We start from the raw sequence: 24,182 nt of genomic DNA on the forward strand, positions 1-24,182 counted from the left end.
CTTTGAAAAACACGTCATTTTTTAAAATTCCCAAACAGTTTTTTAGAAAAATGCAAACAATATTTGGAAACACAGCTTTTTTTTTAAATTTCCAAACATTTTAAAAAAATGGCAACCTTTTCTGGAAAAGAAAAAAAACAAAAAAAATCAAAACGGATGGGGTAGTACCTACGTTATCTACACAATGGGCCGGCCATTGCACCGCTCGGCTGTTCGCCTGGTGCGAATCGTCGGCAGTTTGGGGGAAGAATGGCGGCAGCGATTGAAAATGGAATACTACGAGTCGAAATGGAAAATGCAAATGGTAACCAAGCTCCTGGGGCTTGGTGTTTGAATAAAAACAAATTTCATATTTAAATTTTTTAAAAATATATAAAAAAATCCATGGAAACTTATACATGTTGAACATGAACGCGTGAAAAAACGTTTGAAAATATTGTGATTTGTAGGTTGTACAAAATAAACAAAATTCCGGCCCAACAACAAAAACAACCAGCACATTTTAGAAATGTGTATTTGTCTTTTTTTTTGCACACCACGTGTGAAAGTGTACTGTTATGAAATTTTGCAGATACATAATATATGTGTATGAGTGTTCACAAAAAATTACGATTTTTCACACTGTAGAAAATTGCATTTTGAAACCGAGCTCCTTGTAGCTCGGTCTCCAAAAGCTCGCACTCGAGTCGAAGTGCATACATTGATACATATAGGCTGTGTGATGACCTTTGGGGGAGAATCGTTCTACTGTGAGCTACATGAGCTTGGTTTCTACTGCCTCCGTTCTGAATTATTTATCGCAGGTATGGATGTATCTAGATGTATTTTAGTTCTAGATACATCCATTTTTGTGACGAGTAATTTGGAACGGATGGAGTATTGATTAAAAAAAATCGGTATAACCCTTTTATACAGAGAAACAATCAAGTGAAGTGCCCCGCCCAAAAAAAAGAGAGAGTAAAGTGAATGAAAGTATGAAGACCACTGTACCACACAGACCATACAAGCACGAGAAAAAAGGAAAAACCTGGGCTGCGCTACGGCTATCTACAGTTTCCTCTGCAGTCTCTTCGTGTCTGCATTATCCTCACTTCGGTGCCTTCACCGGTCAGGGGCGGTCCGATATGGCGGTGAAGGTGATGGAGGTGCGGGTGGTGTTGCCGGTGGACGACAACGACGACGGCGAGGAGCGCGCCACGATGGAGGTCAGCAGCGACGACGACGTGGCCTTGCTCCTCAGCTTCAGGTCCCTGAAGTCCCGGATCACGTCGGGCTTGGTGATCTCATGCGACTCCACGTCCTCCTCGCCCTTCAGCATCCGGGTCACCGTCGACATGTCGGGCCGCCGTTTCGTCACGTTCTTGGTGCACAGGAGCCCCACCTTCAGGAACCTGCACGCCTCATCCACGTCCAGGTCGTCGCCCAAGGAGCTGTCGATGATCTCGTCCAGCTGCCCCTGGTCGTAGTATGCCCACGTCTGCAGAGGAAGAAAGGAACAGTAATCTCTTGGTAATACCGTGATAGTATAGCACTAAATAAACAGGCCTACGATGAACAAATTAGAACAGGGTCCTGTACCTACCTTCTCAAGAAGAATCTGATCTTCGTAGGGTAGTTTTGTATCAGTGTTGCATCTTCCGCTGACTATTTCTATCAGCAGAACGCCGAAGCTGTAAACATCTGATTTCCGGGTCACCTGTCCTCGGATGGCGTATTCGGGAGCCAAGTAACCTCTGCAGGCAAAAACTACAGTGAGCAAAAGCAACAGAGGAGATATCTAATTAACTATATCATATTGCGGGTTTTTTTCACTTTTCCCAATCTTAATGTGCTTATGCAGCCCTAACCATGGAGATCAGGCAAGCTAGCATTTTAGTATAATGAGAAAACACAAGTAAACATATAGCAAAGCAGACAGGTTCGATTAACTAGTTTACACTTACAGCGTTCCTGCGACTCTTGTGCTAATATGTGATACATCTGAAGGTAGAAGCTTCGCTAAGCCGAAATCGGAAATTTTCGGGGTAAGATCCTGATCCAGAAGTATATTGCTAGCTTTGATGTCCCGGTGGACAACATGAGGTCGGACACCGTCATGGAGGTATGCTAGTCCCTGGGCAACACCAATGCAAATATTCACTCGAGTTCTCCAGTTAAACTGGATGCTGCTATGCTGCTGAGAACCTGAAAAATGGCAAGGACCAAGAAGGATTACGGCATCTGAAATTTTTCTAGGAGCAAAAGAATACAGAGGTTCAGCAATCATAATCTACCTAGAAGGGTTTGTGCAAGGCTATTATTTTCAAGATAATTATAGACAAGGATCTTGTGGCTTCCTTCCACACAACAGCCATAAAGCTTGACAAGATTCTCATGGGAAATATCAGAGATCGTAATAAGTTCACTAAGAAATTCCCTCGCGCCTTGCCTAGACTGCAAAGAGAGCACCTTTACTGCAACGGCTGTTCCATCCCTGAGTGTTCCCTGAAATGGCAAGTAAGCGATTTTAAAACACTTGCAATAATTAAGGTCCAGCATCGAATACAAAATAAATAGGGTATTACCTTATAAACTGGTCCATAACCTCCCTCACCAATCTTATTGGATTGGTCAAATCTTGCAGTTGCCCTATCCAACTCTTTATAGCTAAATCTTGTTATGTTCTCAACACCCGGGAGGTCTGCAAAAGACTAAATGTAAGTGAAAACGAAGGCAGAATGGCGAGGAGGTGACAAAGTGATATCATATTCTGAATAGCGATTTTCAACAAAACTGTAGGTATAAGAGCTCATACCCTCATTGAGTGGACCAGTTTGTTGCTGACCCCCACTCGTCCTTTTGAAAATGCGAGAAAAACAACTCATTATCAAGTTGTTTCAATTCTCGATCCACAATACAAACCTCTGTACTGTGGTTCACTTGGTAGATATATCAATTAAATATCGATCTAACCACAGGCATTTCATCCTTCATGTTCAATAACAGCAATCATCAGCCTTCAACAACAGTGATTATATCCTGAAACAGAAGAACATGAACACAGGTTCCGGTTACGTGTTACCTGACAGAAGTAGCATGTGCAATGTATAACATGTCCAATTCAAGATTTCCTTTTTAGATAGAAATACTTTCTCCTAGTCAAAATACATGTTATTCAGATCCATGTGAGTCAAACATTTTTAGGTTTGACTATCAATGTAGAAATAATTACGAACATTGCAGCATCACATTGATAAGATCCATTGTGAAAGACAACACATTTTTCAAAGAAATTCAGAATGTCACGTTGGAGACCACGCCAATGTTCACATTGACATGTATTTTGACTGGGATATTCAGTATGCACAAGATGGCAAGAATTTTGACTGCAAATAGTTAATGCATTTCGGTCATAATAATAGTTGAAACACAGAATTCAAGTTCAAATACTGCTCGGGTAGTTTGCTGACATAGTAACTGAGAGTCTTTAGTTAGATTCACAAGGTTCAGAAACACTAACAGGTAACAGCTCATGAATTATGGGCTAAATTTAACAGTGGAGGGGAAAAAAGGTTCCAAAGAGAAATGCTCCAGATTTGTCGGTGCTCTTAGAAACTTCCATCGTAACAGCAAAGCCACTTAAGCATTACACGTCGATTCAAACTTGAATGTTTCTGGAGCTTTACCCATCAGAAACATCACTGACAGCTTTGCACAGGCAGTGGAGTTTTAACTAACAACCAACTATCACTGATTTGATAGGCTGCAACTGACATGTAGTATATGATGCCATGCATAATTAAAGGAAGTAGCCCTTAGGCCGTTAGGCCACCACACCTTTTTTTCTAATCCAAATGGTCTCTTTGATTGACCAGTTATACCTTTCTTGGATAAGCATCGATGTCATGATCGACCCCTACAAATATCTTATGAACTTGAGGACAAAACCAAAAACCGCATACATGTTTCTTTCCATGGAAATAAACAACGAGTGAGATCACGAGAAGACGCGCCACTAGACCTCAACAGTAAACAAAGACGATATTGTGCATCCAGACCACGTCATGGCTTTCTTCTTCTTAATCTTAAGCAGAAGGGTGGTTGCAGCGGGCACATGGTATTGGACAGGCCATGTGTGGGCTGTCATCTAAATGGTTTCTGAAGGCTAGCTAGCAATGCAAGATTGGCCGGGTCAATCAATTTGCAGACACCGTGTCTGTCGCCAGTCCTGTAGCATTCAGTGTCTGGCATTTCTGCACTCCCACGGATCCTCGCACCCTATCGCGATCCAACAGGAACTTCCAGTAATTGCGCGTTACTGAAGTACAGGGTGTAGATATGGTTACTGAAACTCTATAATTATGTTGTGGATTCACCCACAAGCATGCAATTCAAGCAAGGGCTATAGTCAGAGTTAGGACGATTACTAGATGGCATGTTTCCACAGCTATTTTCTCTCATCAGATCGCGAACTGTTGACTCTCTACAGTCCCCTTCTCCCAGTAATTTCAGAAACGGAGCGACCAGAGAGCAAGGGAAGGGAAAACATATCGAAATTAGATGATCCATGAAAAGCAGCGAGGCTCACCTGAACCGCGGCAGGGGAGGGAGGGCCGAAACCGGCGGCCTCGGCGACGCGCGGCCCCCGACGGGGGGTTCCAGTCCACCGGCGCGCCGACGGAACTGATAACCCGCGGAACAGCCGCCCGACGCGGAGATACTCCGGCCCGCGGCGGATCACAGGGAGCAGGCAGCTCTCCGGAGCCTGCACAGCTCCGGTAGCTGTCGGCGGTGCGCGCACGGCGGCGAGGCGAGGGCGAGCGGAGGGGAGGGGATTGAAACGGCGGCCTGGAGTCGAGAGTTGTGGCTTGTCTCCAATGCGAAAGCGAGAAACGAGGGAGAAGAAAGGGAGGCCATGTCTTTTAACTGACTGAGCCGTGGCGCAGTCAACATCGTTGACTTCGTAAGCCGCCCTGGTGGCCCGGACCGTGTGGAGGGCCGGGCTTTGGGCTTTGGGCTTGGGCCGGCGCGTGTGGCGGGGTTGGTTGCGGCGTGACGAGGCTGGGGTGGGTTGACGCGGCTGTTGACCTAGGCAACGAGATCCGGTTTACGCGCGCCTGGTTTATTTTATTTTTATGCGCGCCTGTGCACTGCAGATCGATTATTTTTGCTGTCGCTGGCAAGTTGTTTCCTGACAGGACAGGCCACCAGTGGCCGATAAAGACAAGAAATGGTGAGGGGTCAATAATGATTTTTTTACATGTGCAAATTTCCATGAAGAAAAAAAACATTCCCAATGCTTTGAAAAAAAATAAGTGCTCGAAAAATGCTTTAAAAAAGTCTTTTTGGTGCATTTTTTTTTCATTCTGGAGCATTTCGGAATGTTTTTTCTTCATGGAAATTTGCTCGTACGTAGAACATTCAACAATGTTTGTTGACAAAAACACACATAATTTAAGAAAAAAATACTGCTCATGAGGGTGCATGTGGGCTCGAGATCAGAAGCTCATTGTCTTCGATTCTTTCTACACAGCGAGCTCCGCGCTCTGCTTCCAGTGAGCGGCGCATACAGGGCCGTTTCTAGGATTTTAGGGGCCCGGGGCGAAATTAGACCTCGGGGCCCCTTAGAGGGTTGCCTTCGTGATCGATTTCGTAGGTCTTTTCCGCTTCCCGTGATACCAATTTTCAATCTTGCCTTCAACGCCCAATGAAAGTATTTTACTCACTAAGATGCGGAATTGGAAGTGCTATCAAATCCATTGTATTTAGTGAAAAATAGATTTCTTTTCTGGACTAGTGCTTGCATCTTAGTGTTCCACAGGACATTGCAAAGAACAACTGTGATCCAATCAATTATCTTGACAGAATTCTTAATATTTATCACATTGATTTCAATGATAAAGCCTATAAAATCTACGCTAACCATGCCCGATCAATTAATTATCAATGCCCTATGAAATAATGAAGAGGAATCTTAATTATCATTTATAATTTGTATCAATTATCGTAGGAAAAGCAAAATCGCTAGGGTACAGTACCTTATCTAGAATCAACTTGTCGAATCGTTGATGGGGGCATCTCCGGCTAAAATTGTAGCGATTGCAAGGCTCTTGCCCGCTGGCCGTCCCTCTTCCGTCGTAGTTCAACTTGTTCTGGCGGTCGCGAGGCAAAGACGAGAAATCCATCCGGCGTCTAGCGGCGGCGGCTGAGACCGTGGTTTCTCCTCGTGTGATCCTAATCCTCGTGTGCGTGCGTAACTGACGCGCCTCTCCAAAAGGCTGATTCGATCCATGATCGACGGCCATGCGTAATTGTAGCCAGCCTCACATAGTACCAAACTTGGGCCAGCAAGGCAGTGCGTTTTTTCAGTTCATATAGACGCACGCAGCAACAGGCCTATATCTCTATAACACGTGCGCCCCTGATGGGGGGCCCTCCGTTCTGGGGGCCTGGGGCGGCCGCCCCCCCTGCCCCCCCATCAGGACCGGGCCTGGGCGCATACCAGTAGAGGTGCAACTGGGGGAAATGATGATCGCCCCAACCTCGTCACATAGCGCCGACGCCCCTGGTTCCGTCTTAGTCCATGAAGGACCCATCCACCTTCAACTTCACCTAGCCATGGGGGATCCTACGTACGTCGCTTGATCCATAGGATTGCAGTCACTAACTTTGCTTAGGACTCATTTATACCAGATTTCATAGTAAATTTTGCATCCACTCCATCGTCATTTAAGGAATCATAAGTTTTTAGTGCGCGCAATCACGCGTTCATGAATCATGCAGTATTGAAGGTGTTATGACACTCATTTTCTGTGTTTTTGTTTTCTATTTTCATCCTATGAATGATGGAAAAATTTTGTTTTTGCCACTTTAGGTTTTGCCAATTTTCTTTATTTCATTCTAGATTTTGACATTTCACTTTTGCCACTCTTAGTTTTTGACAATTATCACAATTGCCATTCCCGTGGCAAAAACAAATTTTTTAGAGTGGCAATTGTGATACATTTCAAAAGCTACGAGTGGCAAAAATAAAATAAAATTATTTTGCTTTTGCCATGGAATGGCAATTGTGATAATTGTCAAAAGTTAAGAATGGCAAAAGTGAGCTGTCAAAATATAGAATGACATAAAGAAAATTGGTAAAATCTAAAGTGGCAAAAAGAAAAATCCCCATGAACCAAAGAGGTCCCAACTATGTACCTAGTAGGACAAGTTCAGCTTGGTTCGCTAAAAGTTCTTCTATGAGTCGTCAATTTTCTCCAAACATGTACAGATACAATATGGTATGTACAAAATCGGCGTTGTAAAATATTAATATGAGTAGTTTAACAGTGCAATCATGAACCACAAGTGACATTTTCTTTTGTGAGTGTCAAGCCACATTAATTAGAAGGTGGTATTACATGACATATTGCATAGCTAAACTGATCTATGCTACTCATCGACTCATCGTGATTAGTGGGGTTGTAGATCGCAAAACACATTCGAAAGTGGAAAGTCATCTAACGTGAGAAAGGTACAAAAGGGTCGCTATTTATCGGTCTAAATCCTCCCGGACGGCCCAGGCCAGGTTCGGTACCAGTACACCACAGGTTAATTTTTCTCTGGATTTGACCGACTAACAAACAAACGATGCGTCGGCCGGCGAGCACGACGTTTCCACGGCACGTCGAGGTTCTAGCCTTCTAGAAGGTCTTCCTCCGTTCCAAATTACTCATCGTAGAAATAAATGTATCTAAAATTAAAATATATCTAGATACATCCATACTTGCAACAAGTAATTCGGAACGGAAGAAATAGTAACTCGAGAAGATAGGTAGATGCCTCCGGCGGTCAATGCAAGCTCGTTGTATATAGTACTTTCTTTGTCTTAAAATAAGTGTCTCAATAAAGGGAGTACCTGCGATTAGACAGTGAATTACCGACTTGTGGTGAGTGAGTACTGAATTATATTTCTTGTTGCTAGGTAGCAGCCAGCCGGCGATTCGAACCATGGGCATGTGCGGTCGTCTCAGGGCGACCGGCGACGTGATAGCACACGGACACGGCAATCGACCGATCAACGGGGGTAGACGGCCGGTAGTGCGAACAGCCGTAGTACGTACTTGGACAATCAAATTAACAAACATCTGCTAAATTGGCCGATCGGTCGGTCATGTGCAGACGGATCGAGAGGCCCGCGCCGCCCAGGGGTTGCGCTGTGCACGCGTAAACAATTCATGGACGGCCTGACCTTGCACTTTGATTTTTGCTTGACTGCCAGCGGGTCTTCGTTCAGAGTAATGCCCACAGGGACAGGGCCTGTTGGACTTGCCCGATGATCATCGACTTTCCGATAGCGGACCGGCCGGTCGTCGGAACAGGTAATGAGAATCTCTCGTCGGCGCTCCCGCAGGCGCATTTAACAGGATGCTCACATGACAGATGGTTCAGCGTTGGATGACCACCTCCTGCATTTATGTTTGCGGATGGATACGAAAAAAAATCTGTGGGCCACCATTAGATATGCATTTAGCACTTGAAAACAATCCAAACAATTCAAAAAGGAAAATTTGAACGGGCTTAACTGAGTATTTATTTATTTGAGCTGGACTAAACAAATGATCAAGGTCTTAGCTGAGTTTGTAACGAGATGAATAGCTTGTGAGTTTTTTTCGTAAAAAAAAGCTGGCGACTTTTAGCTTTTCCAGTCGAGCATTAGGGGATCTTCAACGTCGACTTTCAAACCCCCCGCAACCATCCGGACCACGTTGTCCGTGCCGGGGAAGCAATCAAACGCGGTCTTGTATCGGTCCGCGGCGCGATCCGGACGCGTTTTTTTTCGCAAACTGAAGACAAATGTAAGAAGATTTCCGAAAATCCTGACCGATCCTAAACCCGCTTATGACTGCTCTGACCCATCAAAAACACCTCCCCCTCTTCCGCGCCGCTTCTCGCCCTACGGTAGTTGTTCGCATTCATGCCGCTGTAGAGCGCACCTCTCCACATTGAAGGTGGATCAGGGCGGACGCGACCTCTCACTGCCTCCGCCATTGAAGCGGCGCGCCGGTCGAGGGCGCCGCCCGCTACACGCCCGGCTGAACACGCCTCCTCCATTTTCTCCAATCTTTCGACGGCTTCCGAAGCGCAGTTCTCCGGCATACAACACGGCTGCGTGGCCCACCGAGCCCGCCGGATATGAGCGAGGCAACTCGCTGCTCCACCTCTCTCGCCTAGCTCGACGGAGCCAATTGCAATCCCAAGCTGGCGCGTGGTTCAGTAACTCGCCGCTCGAAGCCAGCTTGCGGAGGAGTGACGAGTTGCTCCATCCCGGCACGGCGGCACGGACATCGCTGCATCCAGTGCCTGCGACCGCGCTATCTGCCGTCCAGGCGCGCGTAGCGCCGCCATGCACGTAAAGAAAGAACCAGGCTGTGCGGATGTCGACAAGGTGGCGGCCCGCATGTCTGCGCCCGCCGCCATCATCAAGGGGAAGTAGAATACGGGAGGCCGCCGACGCTTGGGTCCCAGGAAGGCCACCGTCGTTGACCCGGCCGGTTCTCCTTTATCTCAGATCATTCTAGACACCTGCCTGAGCTCCACGGAAGCATGCTTCCTCTCCGGCTGAAGCACCCTCTTTACTGCTTCGATGAGCGAGGTAGCTGGACAAAGGGAAGATACTGGGAAAAATATGTCCAAAATGTAACTGTTCCGTCTAGTTTGTATGAAATTAGTTATGTTTATATGAAATCCATCTTGTTTGCATGAATTTCATCCGATTATTGAAAGAGTTTGAAATATAGGCTATGGTTGGATGGCGTTTTCTTACATCCATGTCCACAGACTGACTCCCTTGTTCGTGACAAGATACAGAAGGAAATTTACAGGGGTTAGAGATGCCCTTACTCATGGTGTCAAACTTCGGGCCTTTCCGCCACAACTAATATCGATGCACTGGTCGCGGAGATCACCTGAGACTAGCCATAATGGAGAGTAACATACATTAGTAACATACACGTATTCCTAGACTATGTTACTACCTTCATAATGGGTAGTAACATAAGTGTGGTAACATGCATAGCTTCATTTATTAGGTTATAGACTCATATTGCATTGGGACATGTGATGTTACAGTAACTAGCTAAGTTACTACTACTACCTCTCTTCTCATTAACTCACTGCCACATAAGCAAATTTGCTGAGTTGGACTCGATGTTACTGCTGAAGTTACTCCTACTGTAGCTAGTCTGAATCGGAGATTGCCAAACACATTCATCGAAACTGAAAACCCATCATTTCATTTAATAACACGAGAAAGAGTACAAAAGGGTCACTTTTCGTCGGTCTAATTCCTCCCGAATAGCCCAAGCCATGTTTGATACCAACAACCCACAGGTTAATTGTTTTTCTCGACCTAGATTTTTTGACTGACTAAGAGTAACTCTAATGGGGCGACCCAAACAGACGCGCGCTTTGTTTGCTTTTTGTCCGTTTAGATCGACCAGGCAAACGTGCGCGTTCGCATTCTGAAATGGGTCCACTTGACATCTCAACGGGAAGGCTGACCCAAATGTGCCTGTGTGAAAAAAACAACTCGCACAAAATAAACATAATTAAACATAAGTGACCGGTCAAACGCTGACCAAAGTCCACTTAAAGCTAATTAAACATTAACTAAAATATATATAAAAGTGTGCAACCGCCTGCTACCGCCCCGCACGCTGCCTTAGGCGTCGTCGGCCTTGCACTTGTCCTTGTCGTCAATGCCGCCGACGCCATCACTGGTGAGGTCGATGAAGACGGGAGCAGGGCCAGCCCACCCGAACGCCGCCTGGTACATTGCCAGGACAGTCTCCTCCAGTGTCTGCTGGGGCGGCGGCATTGTAGCCGCGCGCGCTCCTCCTCCTCCTTGAGTCGGAGCGCCTCCGCGTCGCGTTGGGGCATGGCCTCATAGCGCATCTGCTCCTCGCCGTCGGCCTGCTCCTGGCGGAGCCAGTGCGCCTTCCAGCGCTCGAGGTGGGCCGCCTCCTGCGCCGGCATCGCGACGAAGTGGACGGGAGGCGCGCTCATCCACTCACGGTACTGCCCAGTAGGCCTCGTCCGGCCAAGTGGGTGGAGGCGGGGAGCGCTTCCGCGTCGGCTTCGGCTTGAGCTGGACGGGCGGCGACGGTGGCGGTGGCGACACGAACAGTGGGGTGTGGACGGAGTCCCCCGGTGCCGACAAGGCAAGGGGTTGCTCCAGCCCATCCCAGTGTGTGTCCTCCTCGAGGCGGCTAGCCTCCAACGCGTGCTGCAGGGCCTCCTCGAGGGTGGCTTGGTACTCCGCCTCCATGTCCTCCGGCTCTACCTGCGGGGGCGGCGGTGGGAACGGTGGTGGGACGGCGTCGACACCCGAACGACGTTGCTCCTCGTGAGGGGCCAGATGTGGACGTAAGAAGTGAATGAGGTCGACCCCCGCCGCGCGCGTGCTTAAAAAATGATGCTTTCACTGACTGATTAGTGGGCCCGTGATACGTCTCCAACGTATCTATAATTTTTGATTGCTCCAAGCTATATTATCTATTGTTTTGGGCTTTATTTTCCACTTTAATATTATTTTTGGGACTAACCTATTAACCGGAGGCCCAGCCCAGATTTGTTGTTTTATGTCTATTTCAGTGTTTTGAAGAAAAGGAATATCAGACGGAGTCGAAACGGAACGAAATCAACTGGAGAAGTTATTTTTGGAAGGAAACACACCCGATGGACTTGGACCCTACGTCAAGGAAGGAACGAGGTGCTCACGAGGGTGGGGGCGCCCCCCTAGGGCGCTCCCCCTGTCTCGTGGGACCCCCGTGGCTCCTCCGACGTCCTCCCTGCACCCATATATACCCACGTGACCTAAAACTTCCAGAATGCAAGATAGATCGGGAGTTCCGCCGCTAGAAGCCTCCGTAGCCACCGAAAACCAATCTAGACCCGTTCCGGCACCCTGCCGGAGGGGGCAATCCTTCTCCGGTGGCCATCTTCATCATCCCAGTGATCTCCATGACGAGGAGGGAGTACTTCTCCCTCGGGGCTGAGGGTATGTACCAGTAGCTATGTGTTTGATCTCTCTCTCTCTCTCTCTCTCGTGGTCTTAAGATGATGCGATCTTGATGTATCGCGAGCTTTGCTATTATATTTGGATCCTATGATTTTTCTTCCCCCCTCTTCTCTCTTGTAATGAATTGAGTTTTCCCTTTGAAGTTATCTTATCGGATTGAGTCTTTAAAGATTTGAGAACACTTGATGTATGTCTTGCCGTGGATATCTGTGGTGACAATGGGATACCGCGTGCCACTTGATGTATGTTAAGGTGACCAACTTGCGGGTTCATGAACCTATGCATAGGGGTTGGTACACGTTTTCGCCGTGATTCTCCGGTAGATCTTTGGGGCACTCTTTGAGGTCCTTTGTGTTGGTTGAATAGATGAATCTAAGATTGTGTGATGCATATCATATAATCATACCCACGGATACTTGAGGTGACATTGGAGTATCTAGGTGACATTAGGGTTTTGGTTGATTTGTATCTTAAGGTGTTATTCTAGTACGAACTTTAGGGTTGTTTGTGACACCTATAGGAATAGCCCAACGGATTGATTGGAAAGAATAACTTTGAGGTGGTTTCGTACCCGACCATAATCTCTTCGTTCGTTCTCCGCTATTAGTGACTTTGGAGTGACTCTTTGTTGCATGTTGAGGGATAGTTTTATGATCCAATTATGTTAGTATTGTTGAGGGAACTTACACTAGTGAAATTTTGAACCCTAGGCCTTATTTCCACACATTGCAATACCGTTTGCGCTCACTTTTATCATTAGTTACCTTGCTGTTTTTATAATTTCAGATTACAAATAGCTTTATCTACTATCCATATTGCACTTGTATCACCATCTCTTCTCCGAACTAGTGCACATATACAATTTACCATTGTATTGGGTGTGTTGGGGACACAAGATACTCTTTGTTATTTGGTTGCAGGGTTGCTTGAGAGAGACCATCTTCATCCTACGCCTCCTACGGATTGATAAATCTTAGGTCATCCACTTGAGGAAAATTTGCTACTTTCCTACAAACCTCTGCACTTGGAGGCCCAACAACGTCTACAAGAAGAAGGTTGTGTAGTAGACATCAAGCTCTTTTCTGGCGCCGTTGCTGGGGAGGTGAGTGCTTGAAGGTATATCTTTAGATCTTGCAATCGAGTCTTTTACTTTCTTGTTTTATCACTAGTTTAGTTTATAAAAGAAAACTATAAAAATGGAATTGAGTTTGTCTCATACGCTTCACCTTTTTAATATCTTTCGTGAGTATGATGGAAAGGATAATTGTGCTCAAGTGCTAGAAGAAGAAATCTATAAAATGTTTGGCGCTAAATATTTGAATGATGAGCATGATTGCAATGTTGTTAGTATGAATTCCTTGAATATCCATGATGCTAATGATATGCAAAGCCACAAGCTTGGGGAAGCTATGTTTGATGAAGATGATATTTTTTGTCCCCCAAGCTTTGATGAGCAAATTTATTATGATGAAAGCATGCCTCCTATCTATGATGATTATTGTGATGACACGTATGCTTTAAAGAACAATGATAACGAAACTTTTCATCTTGATCTTAATTTTCAATCACATGATAGTTATTTTGTTGAGTTTGCTCCCACTATCATTCATAAGAAGAATTTTGCTTGTGTGGAGAGTAGTAAAATTTCTATGCTTGTAGATCATGAAAAGAATGCTTTAGGTGCTGGTTATATTGTTGAATTCATTCATGATGCTACTGAAAATTATTATGAGGGAGGAATATATGCTTGTAGGAATTGCAATAATATCAAGTTTCCTCTCTATGTGCTTAAAGTTTCGAAGTTATGCTTGTTTTGCCTTCCTATGCTAGTTGATTATTGTTCCCATAAGTTGTTTGCTCACAAAATACCTATGCATAGGAAGTGGGTTAGGCTTAAATGTGCTATTCATATTCTTCATGATGCTCTCTTTATGTTTCAATCCTTATCTTTTATGTGAGCATCATTGACATCATCATGCCTAGCTAGGGGCATTAAAGGATAGCGCTTGTTCGGAGGCAACCCAATTTTATTTTCGTTTCTTGCTTTTTGTTTCTGTTTAGTAATAAATAAATCATCTAGCCTCTGTTTAGATGTGGTTTTATGCTTTTAATTAGTTTTGTGCCAAGTAGAACCTTTGAGAAGACTTGGGGAAAGTCTTGTTGATCATGCTGTCAAAAATAGAAACTTTAGCGCTCACGAGAATTGCTGCAATTTTTATTTGGAGAGTCATATTTAGTTATTTATTTTTGCAGATGATTAATAGATAAATTCCTCAGGTCCAGCAATTTATTTGAGAATTTTATGAGTTCCATAAGTATACGTTTGATCCAGATTACTACAGACTGTTCTGTTTTTGACAGATTCTGTTTTTCATGTGTTGTTTACTTACTTTGATGAATCTATGGCTAGTAAAATAGTTTATAAACCATAGAGAAGTTGGAATACAGTAGGTTTAACACCAATATAAATAAAATATGAGTTCATTACAGTACCTTGAAGTGGTGATTTACTTTTTTATACTAACGGAGCTTACGAGTTTTCTGTTAAGTTTTGTGTTGTGAAGTTTTCAAGTTTTGGGTAAGGATTCGATGGACTATGGAACAAGGAGTGGTAAGAGCCTAAGCTTGGGGATTCTCAAGGCACCCCAAGGTAATATTCAAGGACAACCAAGAGCCTAAGCTTGGGGATGCCCCGGAAGGCATCCCCTCTTTCGTCTTCGTTCATCGATAACTTTACTTGGAGCTATATTTTTATTTACCACATGATATATGTTTTGCTTGGAGCGTCAATTTATTCTGTTAGGATTTGCTTGCTGTTATTTAGAACATTGTCTTGCATCTTTTATTTCAATAAAAGTGGCATTTATAGCCTTTACTATGCCTATGTTACAAGTATACATGTTGCTGTTTGAAAATAAAAAGTTTACCACTGTTGCAATAATTCCCTAGAAAAGTCAGAATGTGATAAAATGTTGAAACCTTTTGAATATTAAGCTCTGATAAATTTACTACAGTGGGAATTTTATTTAATAATTTTTGGAGCTAGGGAAGTATGGATGTTGCAGCATTCTTTACAGACTATCCTGTTTAGGCAGATTGCTGTTATGTTTGCATTGTTTGCATATGTTTGCTTTTTTAATGATTCTATTTGAGGATAGGACTATTAAATATGCAGAGGCATTTAGTATGCAATGTTGAATAATAATTTTAGTGATTTGCTACAATAGAGTACTAGTAAGCATGCACGTGAAATTCACGTGCATCGACAAGATGAGACATTGTCCAACAAAAATAAAAGACAGGACTTCATGCGTGCCTGCCTTGGTAAAGATGACATACTTAGTGCATGTTGATGTGTCTTTGTATCCTGATGAAGTATAGAAATAGTACGCAGGGAAATACCTGCAAGTGTCGTTGTCTGCTGGGCCTGCTCGTTTGAACCAGCTATTTCCTCTTTCTTTTCTGATATTGATTTACAAGAGTTTGATTCAGGTTCTTGTGTTGTGAGTTTGATTTTGTGCTTGTGTTAGACAAGTACAGTAGGAGTACATCATAATCATGTTGTAATAAGATGGATATGCTTCATAGCTAACTGCCAGCCTGAGTTTCCAAAGATTTTTCTTGTACACAGGTTTTACATGTCAAGTTGTAATTAGTAAATATGCACGTGCAACGCACGTCTTGCCTAATATTATAACCATACATTCACAAATATAACATGTGTTCGAATATTTTAATATATACTACATTTGGATTGAAATAAGTGAACAAACACACTAAAACATGTCTATATACATCCGATTCACAAAACATAGTTTAAAACCCATTATGTAGACAAAGAAGAAACAAAATAAACATAATAGGAATTGAACTTTGTACGGGCCTTTGCCCTTTTCTTCTTGTATCTATAAAGTTCACACGTAGTTCTCCTCCATGATTAAAAAAAAGACACAGAGAAATAATTAAATAACTCATGAAAGCCCGAAACTCGTCCAACATGATCTTCAACTTCTCAAAGGACATGAAAGGATGACTGTAATCTCCAACTCATTTTTGGCGACGGTCTTAAATGTAATTAGTACCGTAGTGCCAACCTCATGTCATGTCTCGTGAGAAACTTCTTCCATCCTTGCTTGAAGAATAAGCGATTGACAAGTGAGGTGTCATACTCGGTCCTCCTGAAGCTCTCTTTGCCCAACCTTAATCTCGCCAGCCCATGCTTTGGGGTGTTCAAACAAGAGGCAACTTCTTTTGGAATTTTCTGGGTGCCCCATAATGCACACACACACAAAATATTAGGTTGGCCATTCTGGGTGTCTAAACAAAAATACCAACTGAGAAAATGGTGAAAACATACATACCATCATCTGTAGTTCTGCGCTAGTCCTAGTGAAGCGGTGTATGAAGAATGGTCATGTGACCTATGGTGGAGCGGCAATAGGTTGCACAAGTTAGCTATGGCATAATGACAATTAGCTAATTGAACAATGTATGACAAAATATAAGACAAAATGGGGAAAAGACACAACAAATATATCCCAAAAAAGGACCAGCTACTATGTGAACTGAGTTTCAAAATAATTGACAACTCTAAAACTTTCAGCTAGAATACCGATTAATGGACAGATAGCAACACAAAAAAATGCAAGTTCTAGGATAGGTGAAGAGCATAAAGCTCGGTCACAAATTCCTATGTGTGTCAATCTAGTTTGGAACACCCTACTCCGAATTTCCATCAGAGCAAGAGCACAACTATGTTTCCACAAAAATCTTCTCAAGCTAAAATCTGCCCCTTAGAAAGCGGCAAGTGGCCAGTGGAAACACATATCATAGCTGATCAACAAACATGTTATTTTGTCTATGAATACATTCAAGCATCAATCTAATGACAAATTTACAACATGGAGAATGACAAGACTGGTAAATGAATAGTGATTTCTCTTAGTTCCTTTGAGGCTCATCTGGTTTGACAGTCTGACAAATGAGCAGTTCATCAACATCAGTAATACCAAACCCATATCCATCTCATTGTCCTTATGCAAGAACAGGGAGCATGCCAACTTACCTCAGGGAGAGAAAAAAAAGGGGAAGGATGCAAGTCGACGGAAAGTTCCAGTTGATGCTGATGGAAATGGGCTTGATCTCCTTCAGTACAGTGGAGATAGCAGTGCCAATTCCAACACATGCATCATCCATATTGTACACCGATGCCTACAATTTATGGAATGAGATCGTATCGTTGAAAAAAATAGATTGAAGAAAGAATACAGTAAGGATTGATTGTTTTTGAGGGAATATGACTAAAAACACTAATTGACAAAGAGAAAAATAAAATAAAACAAGAGGGTCTGAAGACTGATATATAATAACTAAAATCTCAGGGCTGAGAGACTGAAGAATGATACATTTGTTGTCCCAACACTTTTACATTCAGTCAAGGAAGTGTTCACATATCTAGATACAACAGATGGATTTATTGGGCACCGAGTTCTAGCAACAGAATGGCTAACATATTAAAGAAAGTATTGTGCTGAAGTGGATTTTTGGAGGCAACATGTGAACACTTATTTACTAAGTTATAACTGTTCACATTTTCACATATAATATTCTATAAAGAAGTGTTATATATGTTGATTAGGTACAAACTCCATACCATGTTACTCCTCCGATAATCTTCGGGAAACAACAATATTTGTAATATCTTGAAATGGTGTACATGCTTGTATGTCAATGGACCTTGCTAAATGGAGTTTTCCTTGCCTTCCTTCGTAGATGATTTTTTTTACAGATGATCGATCGTGCACAAATTAAATCAAGCTCCTGCATCAAATAGTATATCATCAAAAAAATTGGTACGAAATTACATAGAAGCATATATGATTGTACAGAAAAAGAAACCGAAAACATCTGTAGGCATAAACACAAAAATTTGGTGGTCGGGATTTATGCATAAACACAAAGACTTGGTAGTCAAAATTTAGGATTTCCGTGTCCCTCCTACAGGCGACCACCAGTACCAAGGTTGCCGTCGCTGGTCTTTGCTCCTCCCCTGCGTGTCGATCTGTAGCAATGGTGTCTCTGCCATGACCGTCCCTTCCATAGATCCAACTTGTCATAGCCGGATTCATGCAGATCGAGGCCACCAAATCCTGATTTGTGCAGATCGAGGTTGTGTTCACCAGATCCATGCACATCGAACTCTCCAAAGGCCTCTTGACAATGGTATAAACAATTGTCCTTTTTTGATTATTTTTCTGGTGCACAACATTTAGATATATCCTTGTTGTCAAAGTGAAAGTGCAGATAATGCCTCTTCTGTATGCATTCCTAACAGCTTAGACTGGCCTTGTTATTCTCCTTGTAATTATAAGGAATCTATTTAGTCTTGCAAGTTTCTCTTTTCCAACATACAACCGCGCTGTTATGAATATTTACTTGCTTCATATACCATACATTTCCTTTTTTGTAATGCAACAATTGTTTGTGCTGTAACTAACATATTTGAAATAGAAATTATTGTTTTCCAGGCATCCATTACATTTTTATCACACTAATAATCTTTTTTGTTGCGTGTGAACAAAAAAATGGATATAATTTAAATATCTACGTGAGAACAGTGTCATTGACTACTTCTTTTTCACACTGGATCAATTATTCCTTGTCAGAAAAATTTCAACATGTATCACTGGTATTGCTGCAGAGTTCATTTCTATACTGGAAAGCATGCATTCTAAAGGGTAAGCATGCATTTCCTTACCTGCCCTGCTCTTGGCCATCTATGAGCCGCGTGCTTGCATTGGATCGAGGCCGCGCCACCCCACCTCAACAACCCATGGCTGCTATTTAGGTGATTTCTCTGCCTAATTTTTTGTTTGTCTAGGACGTAATTTTTTGGTTGATTCATTCAACTTTATAGGTGCATAGAATCGATGCGCTCAGGGCATTAACGGATTTCTCCTCAATTGGAATGCTCAGACTATCAAAATAGAGAATGAAAAGCTTTGTAAGCATAAACACAAACACTTCGTGGTCAAATTTTTCTTTTGGGGATTATTCTATTTATGCTAGATCTGAGCCATGAATCAACAAAAGGAATGCCTATGCCCCAGCGCAAGGATCCCAGCTCATTCCACGGGATGGTATAGTGCGCAAGATAATTTTAATCTTCTATCTGCTTCAAAGGAAAAAACGTATGAAGCTACTAACCTTTCTCTGGCCAGCGGGCTGAGGGCATGGGATGGTGCTGGGCATGTCCAGCGGGAGGAAGGAGGAGCTCGTATCAGGGAGCATGATGACAGTAGTACGGAACGCGTCGCCTTCATGCACGCGCCCTCCACCATGCAACCACGCCCCGCACCCAGCGCCGCGTCCCTGGCCGCCCGTTGTGTCCTGCGCTGCCGCCGATGGTCGAGGGAGGAAAGGGACCCCGCCGCCGACGACGAAGGCCGAGCCCGCTGCGTCCCGCGCTGCCGCCGATGGTCGAGGGAGGAACGGGACCCCACAGCCGTCGACGAAGGCCGAGCCCACTGCATCCCGCGCCGCGGCCGCTGCTCGATGGAGGAGAGGGACCACAACGTCCCATCGACGTAGGTCAAGCTCGGCGCACCCCGCTCCGCTGCCGCTGCTCGAGGGAGGAGGGCCGTGCGCCGCCAGCCGTGTGGGTTTTATTTTAGGGAGGGCGGCGGCAATAGGTGCGAGCAGGCAGGGGCGAGAAGAGATGGGACACCCAATTTCATTATGTTTCCTTAGCTAGCGATCAGAATTGCGTTATTACAGGGGGGCGCAGGACTGGTTGGCAGAATATTCCTCCGTGGGTGGAGTATGGTCAGTCATTGAAAATTGCTAAGTCCACCTCATAGAGTTATTAGATCAATCATGGCTGTTAGATTGAGATTTGTGGGACTAATCGTGCGGTGCTGATCGGTCCGTGCGGTGTTGTGGACAATTTGTTGGGTGCACTTAAGAAAGTTCTTGTTTGATTATTTAATAATAGTGGAGATAAGATGGATATGCTTCATATCTAACTGTTGTCTGATTTTCCAATGGATTTACATCCATCCGTCGTCGTGCCCATGACATGAACTAAAAACAAAATTGATAGTTCAAATGAAAATGCAACCTTTTGTAGCAAAATTCATAGCATCAACATTTGGACAGATATTTAACAACTAACACATAGTAAATTAAACTACTCCCGTCCGCCTCCTTATGCCTACTCCTTATGCATCTCCAGGTTACCAAATTTGATGAAGAAAATCAACTGTAAAGAACAATGTCCAGGGCCTGCTCTCTCTAGTGTTCCAACTCCGTTCTTAAATACCTATTTGGGCAAAATCTATGTAGCTCCTGGGCATGGTTTCTTTTGCCAGATATTGTTCACTTTTAACCTTTTACATATATATACATGGTATATCACTGGACATGGCATAACGATATTCCCCAAGATATGTGTTGATGTGCTTAACTATCTTCCTTCTACTGGCATAATGTGACAAAATTGCATGGTTCAGAATCCTCGTGCTCCATATCTAAAACTAATATCAATGTTCCTATACATTGCATATCTATTTTTACATATATCAGTCAACAATGTAAGCTTTTGCAAATATATGTCAGTACATTCTTCGTACTGAACCATGTCCAGAAAAAAACCAACACCTTGGATAGCTTAGAACTTGTATCATTCACACTCTGTAGGTGCCTTGCATCTCTGGGTGTATGTTTAATTGTTGAGGTTCTTTCGCAAAACACAAAAAAGAACAAATACAATCAACTGTCATTGCAACATGGACGAAGCTGAATATTACTATGAACCAGTCATACAGATAAATTCAGAAATTCGTATGGGCCTGTCAGACACATACCAGTGCAGCGTGTCGAGGCGGCGCGTCGAGCGCACCATGCATGTGAAGGGGCCGCGGATCGACGACGGAGGAAGGCGTTCATACGAATTGGCCTTCCAGATTATAGAAAAAATTAAGAAATGAGAGCATACCCCAACTGTCAGTATCTTGGTTGAAGAGAACATGAGTAGTGCATATATCCTTTTCCTCCAACCAATACCAATACCCCTCTGCTTGAGCACCATCACCAGGAACTCTCAGGACAGTGTCAAAAGCTTTCTCTGTGTCGAGCTTCATCATTAGAGCTTGCATTTTACCATATTTCATATTTTAACAATAAATGCCTCTCAAAACTCAAAGCTTAGAGTTCCTAGCGACAAACATATGAATAATTCTGAAAAGCTATTAGTTGTCAAAACTCAGTACTATATACATATGCACCTCACTGGAGAGTGGAGACAACATGATACATTCCAGAGGAGCAGAAACTTTAGCAGAGCTTAGATTTTCACAACAAAGCAAAAGGGCATGCAGAATTCTAATTAAATAAATGTAACAAACACATGGAACCAACATGACAGAAAAAGGACATTATTAACCATTGCTATGACCCCAATTTTTACTCTCATGCAATTATTGCTAAGTTGTGAGCGAAATCGATATTGTGTTGAAAAAATAAATGTTGAAGAGAACAAAACCAAAAGTTGGAAAAGAGAGCAAAGACGTGGATGGATCTTAAGGAAGTTTTTTCCTTTCAGTTGCATTAAGTAAGGATCAATAACAGGGCTCTAATTAATTCTAAGTTGTATGATAAATTGAGGTGAAACTGGCTTGTGTAAGAATAATATAAGCACCAAACCCATAATGAGAAGCGAAGCCAAACTTTTTAAGTAAAAAAGGATGTTACATGCAACAGACTTATAAACTGAGGCATCATATTTGAAAATCTCAAATTACAAAGATAATATTTATTGCCTCTATGAATGAATGACAAATAGGTCTGGAATCAAGACCTGCTCTGCATGTTTGCACCTTCGCCTTGATGGTGGCCTTCTTGGTGTTGCCACATTACACGGCTTACGACATCTTTTGCTGAAGTGCTGATGTTAGAAGAAAAAACACAAAAGATATACAGAAAAAAGGATGGATACTTTACATGTAAATATTCGAAATAGTCCCTGGCTATTAACATTGCATTCTATTATCCTATAGGAACAGGTTCCCTTTAACTCGTGGCATGCAACAAACTTAATTAAAACATGGCATCATGGCCAATTCTTTGGTCTTTCTTTGATAAGTAAAATCGATTACTTAACATGGTGAGATTTGGCAGTGACTTAAGAAGCTTCACCTTGTCAGCAGTTGGAGTTGGTGCTCCCAGAACATTCGCACATGGAACAAGTGTTAAAAAAATCAGAATTTTGTCCAAACAGTCTTATTAATCCATCATCTACAAAGACAGGAAAAATAAGTGCCATGATCAGTACAGCTGAAACTTTTAGAACAATAATGCTTCTAATGAAGTTGCGAAAGCAAAACATCGAGGGAAAAAGTACAATCATGTGTAAGAGAAGCAAGCATGACATGAACAGAACTAACCAAATTCTGGAAGGTGTCATCTTTAGGACCAAATTATAGAGTAATAAAATATAATAGAACTTGAACACCATGCAATATCCTATTCAAATCATAAATAAAGGGAGGGACATGTTGTGTGCATAGGGTAGAAAGCAATCAGTGACCTGAAAGCACCTCAGAGTAAGTGCTCGCTAGTCGCATCTACATTCCCTCAATCCTCAACCATCTACCGCCATTCATGTACATCACCTAAAACAAATCAAATTTGTGATAGAACATAAAGTATATCATACAGAGAGAGAGAGAGAGAGCATCCTAACTTGCATTCTAATGATACATTCCAACATGGCAGGATAACATTCAGAGAAACATATACTGAATTAATCTCATAGAAATCCAGAGAAGCATGTACTGAATTAAGCCTCACGGGAAAGGATGCCGCTTGGTGGCTAAGGCCTCAAAGTGGCGGCGACAACGGCGCGTGAATTATGAATATGAGTAGAATAAATTGACATAAACAATATGGTAGGAACTTATGAAGCAAATGAGTAATGGGATAGACTGAATACGGAAATCTCTATAGTAACAAGTTCACCCAATGCACCGTTTATCTGTTTCAGAAGAAAATGGTAAAATAATTACAACTGAACGGAAGAGAAAATGCATGGATATAAAGGAAGGCCATTAAAGGTCCAGATAACACAATTTATATATTTATTTTGCATGCTTTCCAGAGAGAAAATACTTAACTGAAATCTGAATGTTTGAACCAAGCATAGTTAACAAAATGGTGATGATTATGTAATAATCAATTGCATATGATGGAGGTTATGTAATAACCAAGCACAGTTAACATGGGAGGCTCAAATACCTCGACTATCAGGACCATCTCTTCCTGAATCATCCGGCGACATGGTTCTTGGTATTAGTTCACCTTCTCGAATCCTTGGCACCAACTGTACAGTGGCAAATCAGTCAAAGCAGAGATTGGGGAACTCTGTAACTGGTTACACTACATGTCAGTGCCAAATAGCACCATATTGATTTGGTAAAACTTCATTGTTGCACAATAGTTGCTTAGATATGAGAACCAAATTAGAATGCCCCATCACTGATGAACAGTATAGTAGAACACAACATCTGGTATTGTAATTGGAGAGAGTTATTACATGTTATCTCGTGATTCACCTTCCCTTTGGTCCCGGTGACATGGATGACCTTCATCCACGCGATGGCCTCCTCCAGCTCGAGAATCTAACCAAATTCACCCGCATCAGACAACACATTCCCTCATCGCGATTCAGGCGGAGCATGAGGAGGAGGGGACGAACCTGGAGGTAGTGGTCCATGAGGTCCCACTGATTGCGTGGGTTGCTGGTGTGTGCCCGCACGTTCTGCATGAGATAGGAGAGTTGCCCCAGAACCTCGTCGTACTCCCCCTCCATCGCGCCACCTACATCCCAATCCCCAACCCACCGCACGCATTAGCCATCAGCACGGTACCCAACCCAATAGGAACATGTAGCTAGGGTCGCGCTCCTCTCACCTGCGTGCGCGGTGGCGGTTGAGGACTCCAAGATGAGCGGCTCGGACGACACCCGCGGCAAAGGGCGCGGCGGCTCCCGCGGCGACCTACGGTGGAAGGCGTGACGGGCGGCTCCGGTGACAACTTGGGCGTCGGAGGGCGCGACCGGCGGCAGCTCCCGCGGCGAAGGGAG

At 43.4% G+C, this 24,182-nt stretch overlaps 1 protein-coding gene and 3 long non-coding RNA genes across 4 annotated transcripts; all 4 read right to left on the reverse strand.

Moving 5' to 3' along the window:
• Positions 1–606: 606 nt before the first annotated feature.
• LOC123149083 (cold-responsive protein kinase 1) lies at positions 607–4,876 on the reverse strand. The gene is made up of 7 exons (XM_044568615.1): positions 4,568–4,876; positions 2,795–3,018; positions 2,565–2,680; positions 2,274–2,484; positions 1,944–2,184; positions 1,583–1,733; positions 607–1,477 (listed from the first exon to the last, which is right to left on the reverse strand). Exons 2-7 carry the CDS (start codon positions 2,862–2,864, stop codon positions 1,109–1,111), a joined length of 1,158 nt encoding a protein of 385 aa, XP_044424550.1. The 5' UTR covers positions 2,865–3,018; positions 4,568–4,876; the 3' UTR covers positions 607–1,108.
• Positions 4,877–15,813: 10,937 nt separating this feature from the next.
• Positions 15,814–19,759, reverse strand: LOC123154432 (uncharacterized). Its single transcript, XR_006476842.1, has 5 exons — positions 19,250–19,759; positions 17,697–17,863; positions 17,109–17,254; positions 16,405–16,464; positions 15,814–16,304 (listed from the first exon to the last, which is right to left on the reverse strand). It is a non-coding gene; the product is annotated as an uncharacterized lncRNA (long non-coding RNA).
• A 2,478-nt stretch (positions 19,760–22,237) lies between these two features.
• LOC123147278 (uncharacterized) lies at positions 22,238–22,755 on the reverse strand. Its single transcript, XR_006473151.1, has 2 exons — positions 22,629–22,755; positions 22,238–22,336 (listed from the first exon to the last, which is right to left on the reverse strand). It is a non-coding gene; the product is annotated as an uncharacterized lncRNA (long non-coding RNA).
• A 182-nt stretch (positions 22,756–22,937) lies between these two features.
• LOC123148555 (uncharacterized) lies at positions 22,938–23,720 on the reverse strand. The gene is made up of 3 exons (XR_006473996.1): positions 23,634–23,720; positions 23,336–23,420; positions 22,938–23,075 (listed from the first exon to the last, which is right to left on the reverse strand). It is a non-coding gene; the product is annotated as an uncharacterized lncRNA (long non-coding RNA).
• Between the last annotated feature and the right edge of the window lie 462 nt (positions 23,721–24,182).

The sequence above is a fragment of the Triticum aestivum genome, chromosome 7A, assembly GCF_018294505.1.
Source record: "Triticum aestivum cultivar Chinese Spring chromosome 7A, IWGSC CS RefSeq v2.1, whole genome shotgun sequence".
NCBI lineage: Eukaryota > Viridiplantae > Streptophyta > Magnoliopsida > Poales > Poaceae > Triticum > Triticum aestivum.